This window comes from Panthera tigris, chromosome B3 (assembly GCF_018350195.1).
Source record: "Panthera tigris isolate Pti1 chromosome B3, P.tigris_Pti1_mat1.1, whole genome shotgun sequence".
Classification (NCBI taxonomy): Eukaryota; Metazoa; Chordata; class Mammalia; order Carnivora; family Felidae; genus Panthera; species Panthera tigris.
This window is the reverse complement of record NC_056665.1, coordinates 20,956,086-20,974,308: the sequence shown is the minus strand read 5'-3', so window position 1 is coordinate 20,974,308 and position 18,223 is coordinate 20,956,086. Positions and strand designations below refer to the sequence as shown.

At 52.6% G+C, this 18,223-nt stretch overlaps 1 protein-coding gene across 8 annotated transcripts in view; it reads left to right on the top strand.

The window, feature by feature from the left end:
- APBA2 (amyloid beta precursor protein binding family A member 2) overlaps positions 1-18,223 on the top strand; it is a 266,585-nt gene that overhangs the window by 236,501 nt on the left and 11,861 nt on the right. For all 8 annotated transcript variants that reach the window (XM_042988249.1, XM_042988243.1, XM_042988248.1 and 5 more), the window contains 5 exons: positions 4,740-4,885; positions 8,939-9,025; positions 11,718-11,903; positions 16,061-16,240; positions 17,298-17,510. In XM_042988249.1, the coding sequence (XP_042844183.1) occupies positions 4,740-4,885; positions 8,939-9,025; positions 11,718-11,903; positions 16,061-16,240; positions 17,298-17,510 (812 nt within the window). The remainder of the gene's footprint in view (positions 1-4,739; positions 4,886-8,938; positions 9,026-11,717; positions 11,904-16,060; positions 16,241-17,297; positions 17,511-18,223) is intronic.

Genomic DNA, 18,223 nt, shown 5'->3' with positions numbered 1-18,223 from the left:
GACCTTTGGGGAAGGTGGTGGTAACAGTGGCATGAAAAACGTTTGATCTATACATGCATCAGGGGTCGGTATGCTTTTCTTTGGTGTCTTTTAAGCACTAAAAGAGGGAGCTTATAGACCTACCAGAAGCTAGGGTAACCCCCAGACCCTCCCACCCACCTTCCCTCAGCTCCCAACCTCCACCCCAGTCCCTCCTACCACCAGGCCCTCATGCCCCCCCACCCCATCGAGACCCCCTGCACCCATTCCCATTCTGTCCTCACTGACCCCCTGAACACTTTGGCTACCCACCTTCGCTGTCACAGGCAGCCTCCTCCAGACCCAGCAATGTCACCTGTGTGGGAAGAACTTTTCCAGAGACATGGATGTGGTGGGGAGGCCATCCCAAAGGGCCCAGACCCACAGTGTGGACATTGGAGGAAAGGGGACCCCCTTTGTCATGTCTCCCCCTACCCAGCCCCCAGCCCAAGTCTCCTGAAGGGACCCCTTCTCTTGGTTCTGTAGCAGGCGATGCTTCTTTCCTCCAGACATGGACGACAGAGCTGGGGCCGGGTGAGGGGCTTCAGGCTTGCTGAGAGGTGTTGCCAGCAGCCTGTGGAAGTTTCCAGAGTGTCATCTATGGGGAGAGCCAGGGAGGTCCTGAGGCATCAGTGGCTTCTGCAGATAGTGCTGGGGGGCTGAGGGCTGGAGCCTTGGGATTGGTTCCCTGAGGGTTTGCTAGAGGCTTCCACAAGTGTTATCAAAGATCCCTGGAGTAAACCACTGAGCACCCAAGAGGAAGGGGTACATCATCTGGGGGCTCTGCGGAGGCTGTCAAGGTCAGTGGAGAGAAGGGACGGGGTCCCCAGGACAGTGGGGTCAGGATGGGAGGGCCCCCACCGTTCCATGGGGCATGACCTGGGGCATTCCTAAGTTGGAACCTGCCAGGGCCTGGTATTACTAATAGGTTTCTTTCAAACTTCAGAACACTTCACCTTGTTCTAAAGCACTTTATAAGGGGCACCTGGGTGGCTCAGTCGGTTAAGCATCTGACTTCAGCTCAGGTCATGATCTCACAGTTCATGGGTTTGAGCTCTGCATTGGGCTCATTTGTGGGTTCAAGTCCTGCGTTGGTCTCTGTGCTGACAGCTCAGAGCCTGGAGCGTGCTTCGGATTCTGTGTCTCCTTCTCTCTCTGCCCCTGCCCCGCTCATGCTCTGTCTCTCTCTGTCTCTGTCTGTCTCTCTTTCAAAATAAATAAACGTTAAAAAAAATAAAGCACCTTATGAAATTGGCTTTGGTGCAGGAGCCGTGGCACTGCTGTGGAAGAGATGACAGCGGTTCTGTATCTGTGGTTTCCCCACATGTGTGTGAGTCTGATGTGTGTGCCCCTGGATATGGATCTTCAGGCAGACAATGTAGACTAATGCACACATGCTATGACCCGCTTTGGAGCTTTAATTTCATGTCCATAGAGCTGAGGTTTGTTCCAGTGAAAGCGTGATGTACACTCCCCCTCCTGGGGCATCTCAGCTTTGTGTGCCCTTTTCTCCTGTGGATTAAAGAGAACTAAAGTTTCAGAATCATTTAGAAAACTTGCCCTGAACCCACGGTGGGCCTGGTTTCAGGGAAGTTGCACAATCACTTCTCAGGGTGAAAGCCTGCTCACTACAGGCCACACACTGGGCTCCTGGCACCTGAGCAGCCTGGTGGGCGTGTGGGCTGGAGCCGGGACCCCAGACTCTGGGGTCTGCTGACGTCGGGATGAGGCCAGTGAAACTCTCCTTGTCCCCTCACGGGCACGTACCTCTGAATGGGAACACTGTGTTTTGGGGGCTCAGGGACTTCTGTCTGTATCCTGAGAGCAATCAGAGGCCCCGTGAAGTTTATAGCAGGGGAGGATAAAAGATCAGATCTCCCATCTAGAAGGACCTCTGGTGGCAGCATGGTCTGTGTGGAAGATTCATGTCTTAGTCCTGCCACTGTAACAAAACAGAGGCTGTGGCAGTTTATAAACAACAGACATTGATTTCTCACAGTTGTGGAGGATGGAACTCCAAGGTCAGGGTGCCCACGTGGTCGAGTTCTGGTGGGAGCCCCCTTCCAGGCTGCAGATGGTATTTTTCTGTGTCCTCCTGTGGCACAAAGAGGGCAAGGTGTTCTCTGGGGTCCCTCTTATGAGGGCACGGACCCCATTCATGAGGGCTCTACTCTCCTGACCTAATCACCTCCCAGACGTCATATTTCTAATAGCATCACATTGGGGCTTAGGGCTTCAACATAGGAAATGAAGGGACACAAATGGGCAACTGGAGAAAGACTCAGGATAGGTGTGGTGGCAAAGTGGACAGCACTCAGGGAATGGGTTGGATATGGATGTGAAGGCCATGCAGCTGGGAGGGTGGTGGTGTCCAAGAGGAAGAACCAGGCTCAGTGCCCGGATGGTGGTGGGATATTGGGACTTTGCTTTGGACATGGGGCCATCCCAGGAGAGCCAGCAAGCAGGCTGCTGAGTACATGGGGTTGGGGTTTGGAGAACTACAGTACCCCTCATCAGCAAGCAAGTGGTCATGGAAGCCCCAGGCACTAAGTCCCCAGGATGTCAGCATTCTGTGGCCTCGTGGAGGAAGGGGTACCTGCAGAGAGCCAAGAAAGAACAGCCAGAGACGGAGGAGGACACTGAGTGACAGGCAAGTGAGGAAGACATGTCTCAAGAAGGAGGCAGGTGACACGATGACCAGAAGGCCCACTGAATGTGAGGGCACTGAGGTCGTGTGCAGCTTTAGTGTGGGGGACATTGGAGCAGGGACACAGCGGCTAGGTTGGGATGTGCTGAGGCAGTTCTTTCCAGATATTTGCCTTCGAGAGGGAGGAGGGAGGGGGCCCACTGGAGGCGGGGATGGGTGAAGGAGGCTTTGGAACCCGCCAGGGGACACTGGAGGGTGTTTAAAAGCCCTGAGAAGACCCAACTCATAGGACTTGACTCTGAGAGGGATGCGGTCACAGGTGATCCTCAGCCCCCAGTGGGGACCCACTGCCTCACAGAACCCTGGGAAGGAAGACTGCTTAGATTGCCTGTCCGTCAGGGAGCACAGGTGACACTCTGTCAGGTACAGTGAAGGGGGAGGGGCAACTGGAAGTTCCAGAACATGGGGGAAGCTATGAAATGGTGCTTGCACAGTGGGAGAGGAGGCACTTCTCAGAGGAACCTCTCAGGGTTGCCAACAAGTTTTGAGGGCATTTTGGTCCATGAATTTGTAATGGAACCAACTTGCCTTGTTGGGTGGCTCTCTTTCCAGCTTCAGGCCTCCCAGAAAATGGGTGTTTGGAGTTCTGTTGAGTCCTTGGGGCGGGGGCAGAGGTTCAAGGGCAGTGGGCAGATGTTATGGGACTGGTGAACGGTGGCATCTGGGCTAGGCGAGTGGATACTTTGAGAAGCAGAGTGGGTCAGAGGTGAGAACATGAAACAGCTGGCAGAGGGGACTGCTGGCCCTGGGGCCTGGGGAGCCACAGGATAGCCAGCCCTGGGGACACTGGAGCGAGGGGGAGCCTGAGAACCAGAGCCAAGGGCCCTCACAAGGAGGGATCTGGCCAGAGGCAGGCAGGGAGAGGGAAGAAGCCTGTGTGACCTGGAAAGGAAGGTGGGTGGGTCTCAGAGGCAAGCTGAGTGATGGTTACAGACTACGGACTCAGGACTGTGCTTGCTCATTAGACATATTGCCTGTGCCTGCTTTTGTCCTACAGGTGCAGAGGTGACTAGGACAGACAGACCGCAAAGCCCAAGATATTTTGCATCTATCCCCTTAGAAAAGGTTTGCTGATCTTACCTCCAGCTGCCTGTCCAGGACAGGAGCCACTAGCCATATGTGGCTATTTCTATGTAAATTAGTTAGGTTGTATAAAATTAAAAAATTCAGTTCCTCTGGGGCTCCTGAGTGGCTCAGTTGGTTAAGCGTTCAACTCTTGGTTTTGACTCAGGTCATGATCTCACAGTTTGTGGGTTCGAGCCCCGCATCAGGCTCTGTGCTAACAGTGTGGAGTATGCTTGGGATTCTCTCTCTCTTCCTCTCTGTCTCTGCTTCTCCCCTGCTCACACTCTCTGTCTCTAAATAAATAAACTTAGAAAAATATTCAGGTCCTCTTGCAGTAGCCACAGTTCAAGTGCCCCAAAGCCATACATGGCTAGCAGTTCCTGTGCTGAACCGCACGAAGATAGAACATTCGATATCATGGCAGGACATTCTGTTGACAGCGCTGGCCTAGAGGCAGCAGGTGGAGCAAGCACCATGTCACCCAGCCTGGACCTGAAGTGTATGGGATGGGGGTGCCCACCCAGGCATGTGACAGGGCCAGAATCCTACAGTGCAGAAGTGGAGGAGAAAGCCCCAGAAGAACTGTAGGGTAGCAGGCAGTGTCTGCTCACTGTCCTGAGTTCCAGAGGGCTCTGGGGCAGGCATGGAAATGCTGCCCACTTGGGGACAGGGCATCTCTGGGATTGTAGCAAGGGGCTGTCACCATGGAGGCTGAGGTGCCTTGAGTGACCTGGAATTGTCCTCCTGTATCATGCATGTAGAGTTTTCTGACTGGGGTGTTGATTTTGTGAAACTACTTATACCATGCACTGTGTAGTGAGGAGGGAAGCAGACTGGCCTCCCTCTGCTGGCTGCAGATGGGCAATGGTTCAGCCCTTCTCCTTTGTCCCCTGTCCCTGCTGCCTTGTTCCTTTGTCCTCTGGGAAGATGCTAACTGTGCCCTCTTCAGTTCCAGGGCCCTGCGAACCAGAAGACCTCATTGATGGGATCATCTTTGCTGCCAACTACCTGGGGTCCACCCAGCTGCTCTCAGAACGTAACCCTTCCAAAAACATCAGAATGATGCAGGCACAGGAGGCCGTCAGCCGGGTCAAGGTACTGGTGGGCTCAGCAGAGCCCTGGTTCACTGTGGGGAGGCACTGGAGTTGGGAAGGGGGATGCAACCACCCTCAGCAGGGAGAGCGGGAATGCCTGAGGCACCTGGAGAGGCCAAGGGAGACTTTGGCCTGTCTAGAAGAATGCTGGGCTAGGGACAGAGGCTGCTGGCTCCTTAATGAGGAGCCACCACCGGGCCACTGGAGACACAATTTTTAAAGGTTCCACCACATTCCATTCATAAAACACATTTGTGTGGAGGCTCAAATCCCATTTTGATGGTCTGTATATCTTTGGCACCAAAGTGCTTGCAGAAGGGGAAACAAAGGAATCACACTTTTCGTTTAAATAGAAATTTCTTACATATTTGCTGCTCTGGGTACCCATTGAATCGCCTGGTTTTGAACAGTGGGTGCAGACGGGCAGGAGAAAGATGAGGCCAAGTCAGCAAAACTAAGGGGGTCAGGAGAGAAGGGCGTGGTGGCTTGAGGAGGTGCCCCTCTGGGCAGTTCAGGGTCTGTGGATGCTGGTGGCCTTTCTATGGGGTGAGAAATTGTGTCAGACCCCTCCCCCCCTCTTTTATAGAGGCAAAGGGGTCTGTGGTGTGAGCCCATGGTGGTCAGGGGAGGAGATGCACAGAGCCCCGGGCCCTCCTGCCCAGACCCCAGTCCTGCTCCCCTGCCTAGAGCCTGACGCTTTTCTGCCAGTTCTGCATCTCTCTGTCCTTAGTCTTACCCTCGTAGATCTGGGTGGCTGTTGGTAATTTCCAGCGCTTGGGGGACGTGTGTGGGCTTCTCTTGGTCAGTGTGTGTGCTCCCCGAAGTGATGGCTATGCACCCATCCTGCCCCTGCCCCTTTCCTCTGAGCACAAGGTCTGAGTCCCAGGGTGTTAACCATAAGTCTAAAATAACTTTGCTGCCCTTCCTTCTCTTCCTTTCTTTCTTCCTTTGTCTGTTTTTCTTTTCTCTTACATGCTGCTCAGAGGATGCAAAAGGCTGCTAAAATCAAGAAAAAAGCGGTGTGTAGGACCAAGGGGTTTGCTGGTGTTTCTGGGCTTTGTCCTATGCAGTTTGGGGGGCGGTCCTATTTGTAGGAACACAAATCATGTGGCAAACAGCTTTTTCCTCCTCTTCCCTTGGTAGATAAGTAGATTTTTGAACAAAACCACGGACACTTTTTTTTTAACCACCCACTTATAGAAGAACCTCATCATTGCCCTTGTTACGTTTTTGTTCAGTCTCTCATGCCAGAACATGGTTAATGCTGTGACGTTACTGTTTCCCATCAACGGCTTTCACATGTAGCATTTCACATGACCATGTGACGCATTGAGTGCTTCGGCCTCCTGTACAGAATTAATTAAATTGTTCTGATATTTAAAGACTCATTAAGTTTAATTTACTAAATCAGGATGATGAGAAGGTCAGCTTGTCCATGAGTTGCGTTCTCCACTGGTAAGAGTTTCTGGAGCATGAGCAAACTTTAAAAAAAAATTGAGTGACCCCCTGGTCATTTGTTTGTAAAACTGGTCATTTAGTAAATGCTGGGTCCTCCCGATACAGGAAATCTCAAATGCTTGGCGTTGGAAGACGCTCACTTGGTGCAGGTGCAGGCTTGGTGCTTTGACAGCAAGAGATTTAGTCCTCCACCCTCATCTAGAACACCTGTTTTCTGTCTGTGTGGCCAGAGGAGCCTGTCTGGTGGCTCCCTTCCTCCTGTGGTGAGACTTCTCTCCCCGTGACATTTGCTCTTTGTCCCGCGGTGTTTCCTTGGATTCCCTGATCTGTAGGAGAGGAAGGAACTCAGCCATCTCCCTCTGCCCAAGCCGGCTTTCTGCTGGGAGCCTCCAGGCAGTGCAGATGGGTTGGCTTTGCAGACCTGTAATTGGGGTGTGCTCCCCCGCCCCACCAAGGAGGAGGTGTCCCTTGCCTGCAGTTGCCCGGTGCACCCCTACACCCCTGTGCCCAAATACCAGGCAGCTGGAACAGGGCTCTGTTGTGCCTGGTCCTCAGATCTGTAGTCCAGAGAGCCCGAATGGATGGGAGCAGGCAGACCCAGCTCAGAAGAGCCTCTGCGGCTGGCTCACCTGATTATATCTATGGAGAGTTGTTCTTCCCTTCGGGCAAGGGGATGTTCAGGATCGTGGCTTAGGGCTCCTTTTCTGGTGTGCTCACATCTAGCCAGGCAAGTGCTGATAGGAGCCCAGGACCAGGAGTAAGCAGCATCCCCACACAGCTGACGTGCTGCTGCCTGTGGGGTCATGGTGCCCCCATCCACAGACATGCCCACCTGATTGCTGGCCCTCTGTTGGATGCACAGTGCGCTCCCCCTTTCTTCCAGCAGAGAGTACAATGGGGCGAGCTTTGCTGTTCACCATTAGTGATCAGGTTTTGGCTTAATCCATTCACCCCCCACCCCGTCTGAGCTCATTCAGCTCTATGTGTGTGTCCCTGTTCTCTGATCAAGTACATCATAGTGCTCAAACTTCCTGCAAACGTTTTTTTTTTTTTTTTGCTTCTGGCCCAACCTGTTTTTTTTTGTTTGTTTGTTTGTTTTTTTTTTAGCAAAAAGATTTTGAGGAACAACCCCACACTATAATGTTTTAGAAGCATGTGGATGTAGGATATAACCTGGTTTTTCAAATCAGAGAAAAAGTAGTTCTTCTACATTCCTGCAAAGTATTTTCACCTGGATTATTTTGAACTGTGTTTTTTTTAAATTATTTTTTTAATGTTTTTATTTATTTTTGAGACAGAGAGACACCAAGCATGAGCAGGGGAGGGGCAGAGAGAGAGAGGGAGACACAGAATCCGAAGCAGGCCCCAGGCCCCGAGCTGTCAGCACAGAGCCTGACGTGGGGCTCGAACCCACAGACTGTGAGATCATGACCTGAGCTGAAGTCGGACGCCCAACCGACTGAGCCACCCAGGAGCCCCAGAACTGTGTTCTCCTTAAAATCAGTTAAAAGCAGTGTCATCTCGTGGTGGGCTGAAAGCCCCAAAGACTGCTTCCCTTGAAAACAGAGCTAAAATACGAATTTATCAATATTATACAGGCCCCTCTGTGACTCTGAATTCTTGAGGAATTGTCAGCAGGGGGATTTCTGATTTCAGATTTTTTAGTGAGGAATTAAATCACACTTTCTGCTCGTTTGAAGTGGAAGATATGCCACTGTGGGCTCTTAGTGATCACAAAGAATTACTTACCTCAGTGGGTACACCGGAAGAATTTGTATTTCATTGCCACTGTGCAGCAGCAGTTAGGATTCCCATGGATGTAAAACCTAATGACAAGCTATCTTGGTTGAGGGCAGACCCTAAATAAATAGTGCACTCAGCTTCTAGAACATTCCATGTACACATAAGAATTGACCATATGATGAAGGTATTCCAGGAGCTGACAAAGCAGGGGCATTTGTGTGACAGATTCTTCTGGTTTCTCTGATGTTGCTGGGAGGGCAGCACTGAGTCCGGCTGGAGTCTTAGTTCCCTTAGGGTTTTTGGAAGACCAGCATTAAGCCTGCTGGGGCGGTTGACATGACTAGGATTATTTAAATCAGAAGAAGATGCTGACAATCTAATCCAACTTCTTTGAAAATTTCTTCCCCATTTCCTGGGGATATTTGGAATCCCAAATCCAGGAAACGCATGTAGCCTGAGTACAGAGACCCTGTACCTTCACCGGGCTTGATAAGGGTCGGCAGACAGGCCTACTTTTTCGGGAGTGGAAGGGCTGCGCTTTGGATGCTGGGACATAAGACCCCAGGCGTCCAGCCCCCCTCCATGCTCAGGCTTCCGGAAGCTGTCTCCTCCCTCCTCCTTCACGCCCTGTGCAAACTGCCTTTAGAACTCACTTCGCTACAGATTGCGCTGGAAGGCGGTGTGCAATTTAGATTTCCCATGGCTGCTCCAAGCTGGGGCAGCATTTCCCTCTAGGGGCGCTCAGGGTCATTAGTAAAATTGTCAGGCTTTTGTTCAAGTTAGTTGTTTCTTTTTTCTTTCTTTCTTTCTTTTTTTTTTTTAATTTGTAACAGTATCCACTGTCCTTTCTTAGAATTCGGAGGGGGATGCCCAGACTCTGACCGAAGTGGATCTCTTCATCTCCACCCAGAGGATCAAGGTGTTAAATGCGGACACACAGGTAAGGTTTTAAAGACTGTTGTTTAAAATCCTGTCATTAAACCCCTAACGTCCCACCTCTAATCACAGGAGAACTTTCCCTCTGGGATGAGCTGAATGGCTGTCCCCAAGGACCATTGCTCCTCTGGACCTTGGGTCTTGAATGGGTTGTGGATTCTAGAGTAAGCTGCAGGGGACCGAGGAGCATCAGGCCGGGAAGATAAAGACGCCGGGGATGTAGGTGTGCTGGCTGCAGCTGAATTAAATAGATGAAATGAAGGGGAAGGAAAGCGGGATTCGGAAGCTGTGTGTGCTCACCGTTAGGATTCTAGAATGGCCTTCCTGAAACCTCCGTATGCCGGGTCCGGGGAATGGAGCTGGAGGGTGGAAATCCTGTGGCAGCCCTCTGCCCTCTGAATGGGTGGTCCTCCATCAGGGGGCCAGAGTCGGTTGTGGGGGGGGGCGCTGTCTTAAGATTTTCTACCTGTAAACCATGTGTTGTGGCCAGAGTCTTCTCATTTTTCCTGTGCTTTACACTGCTGTTGGTGGAAAAGACAGATCCATGAGGAGGAAGTGAGCCATGCAGGATATAAACACCTATGAGCTGAGAAGGAGAAAGCGGGAAGGAGGCCAAGGGCAAGGGGTAGATGGAGGGAGGGGTCGGGAAGGCCTCAGGCAATGCTGTGTGCTTGAGGTTTGCTGAGAGGGAGGCCCCATTCACTCTGGGGCCAGATCTCCATTACTGAGCCTTTTTGAGGACGGCCAGATGCCGGGGTAATGACCCCTTTGCTTCTTTGTCATCAGCGAGTAATCTGTGTGGTGTCACTGGATGTGTGGGTACCCCGTTCCCTCACACCCTTTTTCGCCTAAAGGTTTTAGCATCCAGTGATCATCTTGCTTGAGTTGGTTCGAACATTGGAAGTGCAAAATGGTGATTTTCTAATCATGTCACGCTCTCCACTTGTATTATCAGACCTCTCTCTATCTGTGCAGAAGACCTTTTGTTTCTTTCTCTCTCTGTCTTCACTGCGGACTGATGTTTATTTTTTAACTTGTGTTACCTCTGTTAACTTCCTTATTCTTTTTGGTGCTCCAGTGATCCCAAATTCAGCCGGCCAGAGACCTTTAAACTGGGTCCTGTGTGTTTTTAACATCTTCCCTCTAGTCTTTGCTCTTGTCGTCGCTTTCTGAGACAGTGAGGTATTCTGAGCTCCCCTTACACTTGCCCTGCCCCAGACCTGGAATCAGCCATTTCTTCAGGGAGCCACACACAGTTCTTTTTAGTGTGGGGATGACATACAGCAACAAAGACCTGCGTGCTGGCTGTGCTCAGCATTGTGGGCGCGTCGTTGCTCCTGGGCCCTTGCAATGAGCAGAGCTAGACAATACATGTGTTTTAGAAGGCTGTGAGTTCCTGGGTGCCCCTCCGTCTGGGAGGACAATGGCTCTACCCTGGACATGCGGGCAGAAATCAGGAAATGCTGAGGAGCCACCACCACTGGCCCCTCTCCAGTCCCCCTTTCTGAAAAGTGGCCCTTGTGGTTTTAAACGTAGCCTTGGCCAGAAAACAGCTCAGCTCCCAGAAGACAGACGTGGGGCAACACCTGCTGTAAAATGGATTCGTGAGGAAGAAAAGGGGCTTCAGAGGCTGCCGAAGTACCCAGTTTTCTTTTGTGCAAAAAGCACAAATGCATAAAAGAACAACTGATTAGTTTTTCCGAGCCTTCTTGCGCAGCCTGTTAGGCAGGGGTCACGAGCAAGACGCTCAGTGGAGAGTCCTGTCAGACAACAAAAGCCATCAAGAGTAATGGACCTGCCAGGAGCCCAGGGAAGTGAATGGCTACTGAGACCCATCCATCAGTCAGGGGAGCTGCCTCAGTGTCCCCTGACCGGGGCTTGGGCTCCCTGGGAAGAACTTATCTGTGGAAAATGTTGGCCTTGGAGCCTTCCTTATCTGCTAGGGAGAAACACATGTCTTCCAGGGAAGGAACCCTTCTCCAGAGCCACAGACTACCTGTGATTAGGTGGGGACAGGCTTCACTGCCGGCAGCCTCCCTGCTCTCCCTCCAGCGGGGACCATGAGCTCCACCCCAACATCGTGCCTCCAAGAAGCAGTGGAAGAGTGCTCTAGGCTGAAGGTGAAGGCAGATTCACCTTGACTGTGAATCGCTCCCCTGAAATTCTGTGTTCACTGGAGCAGTGTATTCTCAACCAGGGGATACTTGGCAAAGGCTGGAAATATCTTTGGTTGTCACAGCTTAGGAAGGGGGAGATGCTACTGGCATCTAGTGGGTAGAGGACAGGGATGCTGCTGAACATCCTACAGTGTATGGGACAGCCCTTCACAATGAATGACCCACCCCAAACATCATCAGTGTCAAGTTTGAGAAGTTCTGAACCTGAGTGTTTTTTATTTTTATTTTTATTTATTGTTATTATTAACATTTATTCATTTTTGAGAGTGAGAGAGAGAGACAGAGCACGAGTCAGGGAGGGGCAGAGAGAGGGACAGTATCCGAAGCAGGCTTCAGGCTCCAAGTTGTCAGCACAGAGCCTGACGTGGGGCTCAAACTCACAAACTGCGAGATCATGACCTGAGCCAAAGTTGGACACTTAACCAACTGAGCCACCCAGGTGTTTCATTTGAGTGTTTTTTAATGGCTTGTTCTCCCTGACGTTTCCTAACGTGGACCCCTTCCTCTCTCTCCTGACAGGAAACCATGATGGACCATGCCTTGCGCACCATCTCCTATATCGCAGACATTGGGAACATCGTGGTGCTGATGGCCAGGCGCCGCATGCCCCGGTCGGCCTCTCAGGACTGCATTGAGACCACCCCCGGGGCCCAGGAGGGGAAGAAGCAGTACAAGATGATTTGCCACGTGTTCGAGTCCGAGGACGTAAGTAACCGCACAGGCGTGCCACACCCCTCTCCCAACAGCCCAGACTTCACCAGGGCTCCGTTATCCCAGGCTTTTTGGAAGCCAAGTCTCAGGTAGAAATCCCATGCACTGTCACTGATGTATTTTCTAACACTCAGAGTTTGCAGAGATGGTGAACACAGTTCTTCTTCACTTCAGGGCTGTTTATAAATTGAACCATAGTTAAATAGGCTGGGGGCGGGGGGATTGGTGGCTAGCTATCTGAAGATATCCTTTAACAAAACCTTATCCTCCTAAAAGAGAATACTCCTTGACTTTTTTCTGTTGTCAAGATGCACATTTTCACATGTGGGGCTTGCACACAAGAAAGGCAGCATCTGCGTCTGGGGAGTAGCTCTGCTTTCACTCGTGATCACTTCACATCACGATAAGTTGAAAAATAATTCTGAAGCTTAAATACTGCAGACTTGCTAGGAGACCATGAACCCTTTGACTCTTTCCTTCAATGGGATGAGAGCATCTTTCTGAGCCTGGAATTGGATAATAGGGATGGGAGAAGGGAGCCCAGGGCCAGGAGGTGAGAACAGGAGAGAATGGGCCCGGGTCTCTCTGCTGCCCCCTGGTGGGAAGATCTTGTTGTGGCTGTTGCCAAAGTAGAATTTTTATTTTTTTAAAACTTTTTTTTAAATGTTTATTTATGAGAGACAGAGAGAGAGAGAGAGAGAGAGAGAGGCGGGGGGGGGGGCGCTTGAGTGGGGGAGGGGCAGAGAAGGACACACACACAGAATCTGAAGTAGGTTCCAGGATCTGAGCTGTCAGCACAGAGCCCAATGCAGGGCTTGAACTTGTGAACTGCGAGATCATAATCTGAGCCGAAGTCAGACGCTTAACCAACGGAACCACCCAGGTACCCCCAAAGTAGAATTTTTAAAAATCAATCTCTTTCTCCGTGGACACTTGGCAAGGATCATTCTTGTTCACATATGGACTTGCAGGTCAGAAACCTGAAGCAGAGGGGAACGCCCCCCCCCCCCCCGCCCCAGTTTTTACATTTGGAGACTGTAGGGATGGAGGCAGCCATCTTTATTAAGAAGTTGAAGACAGGTAGAAGTGCTTTGCAGTGATGGCATACTGATTGGAGAAGAAATTTAAACACACCCACTGGTGCACACACGTATTCTTTTTGCCACAATACAGATATCTGTGGACACCTAATTGGGCACTTCTGTGTGACTCAGGGCTTGAGGATGTCATAGAGACTTGGGGGGGGGTTGGTGAAGATGGGCCCTTGGGAAGGGCTATGAGTGAAAGACAGGGTAAGATAAGGAGTAGGCCAGCAGCAGAGGGTGAATGGTCTGCTGGCACAGAAGTCATGAGGAGCAAGGGGCACAAAGGGGAGGTACCCGCCCCTGTGGATGACTGTGGGCCAAGGGGTAGAGGAGGGATACTGCTGTAGGGGGGTGCTGCTGTGGCCCAGTGTTTTCAGTGCAAGGAGAGAAGGCTGAGGGCCAATAAAGGTGGGCATGAATAGGATTCCCAAGTGGTCCTTGAAGGAGGGAGGGGAAGGACCCACCCCCTGGGGTGTGTCCAGGGACGCTGAGCAGCTGCCCAGAGCATATGACATGGATGGTGGCTCCGTCCAGGGGGGCTGCTGGGGATGAGTAAGGGATCTCTGAGGGTCTGGTGACAGTGGTGTGGGACACCTGCAAAAAACAGGAGTGGCAGTAAGGATACCAGGGCTCTTTCTGAGCCTCAGTTTCCCTCTAGAAACAGTTGCTCCTGGGCTGAGGCCAGTGTAGATGAGCCACACAAAGGAGTGCTGGGGGTATGGCAGCTCCCTTTTCCCTTCCTTACCTCCTGCAGGAGGTCGGTCACCTCTGGGCACCACCCTGCCAATGCCAGCCCCTGGCTGAGGCCCCCTGCACTCCCTACCTTCCTGGGTGGGACTCCTGGCCTCACAGCATTGAGCACCCACAGGCCCAGGCTGTGAGCTGGGGGGCAGGTGAGCCCCTTGTCTGAGGGGCTCCAAGCATGTCCCCCAGTCCAGCTGGGAGAGACACCAGGACACAGGGTGGATGGGGAAATAGGAGACTGCCACCAGCAGCTGGCGGGGAGATGCCAAGGGCTCCTGGATGGCACCCCAGGGAACCCACTGTCCTTAGGAGCTCCTATGGGTTGGGCTGGGGCACCCAGGCAGAACCCTAGGTGGATCCCAGGGCACTGGGCAGCCCTGCCAGACTATAAGTGCAGCTGTGAAGGGAGTGTTGCTCTCAGACCCCCACCCTGTCAGGACCTCAGTCAGCTGGGGACAGACCTGGAGGCCTCGGGGCAACCAACAGCAAGTCCTGAGACCCCAGGGGGGGCAGGACAGTTCCCAGGCTCCCTGTCCCCCCTACCCTCACCTTCCACCCTCTGGCCTTGGCTGCTGCTCTGCTGTTCTCTGATGTGCCTCTCCCAGGCTCCCCACCCTCCGATCCACGCATGTCCAGGCTGGGGTGTCACTTAGTGGTCCCCAGGACACAGCATCTCTGCCTGGTCCACCCAAACAGCACTGCCAAAATACCAAAATACTGATCTTGGGAGTGGGCAGGGCTTACTCCAGTGAACATCAGTTTGTCCTTCCTGTAAACTGTTGAGGACCCAGTGTGGGAGGGCAGTTCAATCTAGAATCTGCACCTATTTCAGGAAAGCCTTCCACGCTCTGCCATTATTACCTAGCCCAGCCCACTTCGTTACAGAGACATAGTCATCTGTGGCACTTAAATCATGCAGTGTGTAGAAGGAGGAAGGGATTTAGGCATTTAGGTCAAATCCTTTGTTTCCCAGTCCTGAGGTTTGCTGAGGGCACCCATGCAGAAGGCCCCCTTGATGGCTGTTGGGGAGGCAGGTGGTGGCAGGGGGTAGACCAGCACTGGGGTCCCTTCACTCCAGGGCTGGGGGAGGAGGCCCTGTGGTGGGCCAAGCTTCTGGGAGCCCTGTTGCTCTCCAGGGCCACACAGCTGTTAGCGTGCTTGGCATCCTTCTGGGAGCTCGGGGTTTAGCTCTTGCCACCCACCTGTCCCCCATCTGCACACTGGCTGGTGACAGGCAATGCCTGACAATGACTTTTCAATGCCCAGGGCTCTGCAATGTCAGAGATTCAGTAATGTCCACACAAGTGGTTCCCTGAAGTGGAAAGAAGTGATTTTCTCTGTGGGGTCTGTGCTGGTGTCCCTAGGTCTGGTGCTTCTTATCTACCTCAGCCTGGAACAGCCACACCCCCCACCAGAACAGCTGAACACACACCTGCCTCCCCAGTTGCCATTGGGTTCAGTTGTTGAGGAGACATAAATGTTGGGGAGACAACTGACAGTCTCTGTGACACTCCCTGAAGAACACACCTCTAGTCTATTTTGGAAATAAGAGGGGTGGAAAGAAAATATAGGACAGTCACCAATGTAAGCAACAAAAATGTGATATTTAGCAAACAATTCATAATTTTCTCAGACTTTTTGAAATTGTGCTTTGTTCTGGATGGTCTGGGACTTAAACAGCTCAGGTGGGAGCAGTCAGGATTGGTCCCTGACGGCAGATAGTCAGCCGACCAGGGGGCGTTAGTGGGAAGACAGCTATCACCAGAAGAGAGCCTACAATTTAAAAAAATTATTTTTAATGTTTAGTTTTGCGAGAGAGACAGAGTGCAAGTCGGGGAAGGGCAGAGAGAGAGGACAAGAGACAGAATCTGAAGCAGGCTCCAGGCTCTGACCTGTCAGCACAGAGCCCAGCGCAGGGCTTAAATCCTCGAACCATGAGATCATGACCTGAGCCAAACCAACTGAGCCACGAGGCACCCCTCTTTTTGTTGTTGTTGTTTATTTATTTATTCTGAGAGAGAGAAAAAACAAGGGAGGGGCTGAGAGAGATAGTCCCAAGCAGGCTCCACACTGTCAACACAGAGCTCAATGCGGGGCTCTAACTCCAGAAGAGCAAGATTATGACTTGAGCTGAAACTGAGAGTCGGATGCCTTACCCACGGGGCCGCTCGGGCGCCAGCCCCCACTTGTTCCTTTAAGCCCGGACAGGGGTCCTTTGTAGGCTTCTGTGTGCACTCTGCTCCCAGCTCTGCCGCGGCCACTCTGCTCCAGGCAGCATGGAGCCTGTGCTGGTGTCTCCAGTGGGCTTCTCCCTGCCCACAGGCCCAGCTGATTGCACAGTCCATCGGCCAGGCCTTTAGCGTGGCCTACCAGGAGTTCCTGCGGGCTAACGGCATCAACCCAGAAGACCTGAGCCAGAAAGAGTACAGCGACATCATCAACACCCAGGAGATGTACAACGATGATCTCATCCACTTCTCGAACTCAGAGAACCGCAAGGAGGTGAGTCGCACGCACCCTCGGCGGGCCCCAGGCACCACGCTGCACTGGCCTCTGCCACCCATGCTGGGTCCCTGAAGAGCTGGGGCCAGCCAGCACTGCCCTACACCAGCTCACTGCCAGAGGACTGGAGCCCTAGAAGGGCTTCTCAAATCCCTGTCCTCACTGCAGAATGAAGTGTTGCCCAGAATGCTTGCTCCTGCCTTCGAGCTGAGCCTGAGCGCTTGTGTGTGAAATGAGGTGTTGTTGTAACAAAGGAGCTGATTACAATCAGTCTTAATGACCTTGAAAATGTGCCTTTTAATGCTGCTATTATCATCTACTGGAGCTCAGCACCCAGGAGGTGTTTCTGAAAAGCATATGAGAAGCATCTTTAAAACAGGGAACTTGGGTGCTCTGCCCAGGGGAGTTTCAAAGCTGCCAGCAGTGGAGGCCTCAGCAGGTTCCTGTGTGTGCTGTTGGGGGCAGGGGCGGGGGGGGGGGGGGTGCGGGGGGAGGGCCATAGAAAGTTATCCTAAGACACAAGAGCAAATACCCTGGGGATGACCCATACCCTGACTGCTTGCAAATGAGTGGATGAATGACCCTTATTTTTTGTTGAATGAATAAATGACCCTGGCTGCTTGTTGAATGAGTGAATGAATGAATAATCAGACTGCTTATTGAATGATTGAATGAATGAATGATCCTGGCTTCTTGCGGAATGTATGACAGGCAGCTTTCTGAGAAAGTGACCCTTGGGATGGATGGGATGTAGGACTTTTCTACACAAGAGCAAGAGCCAGGGGCAGATATGAGCCCTGGAGTCTGAGAACATTCTTCTTGCCTCCTCCATGGGTATGTGGGAGGTGAGGAGAATGGGAGGCAGGACACTGGAGCCATGCTTGGGCCTGGGGGAATCCATGCTGGGCATGGGCGGGAGGGAGTCTGCACCTGGTTTCCAGGATTGTTGGGGGCACCCCAAGAGGGCTTGGGAGCCAGAGCTGGGTGAGGCTGGAGGGTAGGCGGGCAGGTCCCCGGCCCCCATCACAGGCACCTCTCACTGCTGATTTCCTTGCAGCTGCAGCTGGAGAAGCACAAGGGGGAGATCCTGGGCGTGGTGGTGGTGGAGTCAGGCTGGGGCTCCATCCTGCCTACAGTGATCCTGGCGAACATGATGAATGGCGGCCCAGCCGCCCGCTCAGGGAAGCTGAGCATCGGGGACCAGATCATGTCCATCAACGGCACCAGTCTGGTGGGGCTGCCCCTTGCCACCTGCCAGGGCATCATCAAGGTGCGCACACAGGGCCCCTGCCTTGTTTTATTCTCACTGCATGGTAATCCCCCCTCGACACATGAGGAGACAGGTGCAGACAGACCCACCCCATGATGTTGACCCCAAGACTACACCATATCACTGAAATCAGAGAAGGACCTGGGCTGCCCTTGGGGGTGAAAAGGGGATGTTTGGTTTCACTTATGCCAGTTCTGAGGGACACGGACCCCCGGCAAGGGCCAAGGACCCACAGATGCAAGGTGACCTGGTTTGCATGGGACTTTCTCAGGTTAACTCCAAGAGTCCCGTTTCCGGGGCATACTGAGAGGGATGGTCACCCTGCATGGGTGTGAGAGCCGGGAGGCTGCTCCTACCGTCTGACCCGTGAGCTTGGGCTTTTGGAAGATGCTGAGCTGCTGGCCCCTGCAGGGACTGGGGGGGTCTTCACACCTAAACCAGGTCTCCAAGAGCCCCAGGACAGAAAGAGCAGAGAGACCAGGAGGCCTGGCACAGCATTGCCTTTGCTCTGTCCAGGGTCTCCAGACGGTTCTGCCCGCTTGGGGGCCATCCTGTGGCCTTCTGTTTGTGGTCTGCCCCCAGCCCCTGTGGCTTGTTCCCTCCTCATCTGCTATGGTCTTGGTGCTGGAGGACACCCCTCTGCCCTCCCTTGTCAACCTGGGAGATAAAGGGCATTCTCAAGGCCAGAGCATCCCAGGAGCCGGCTCTCAAAG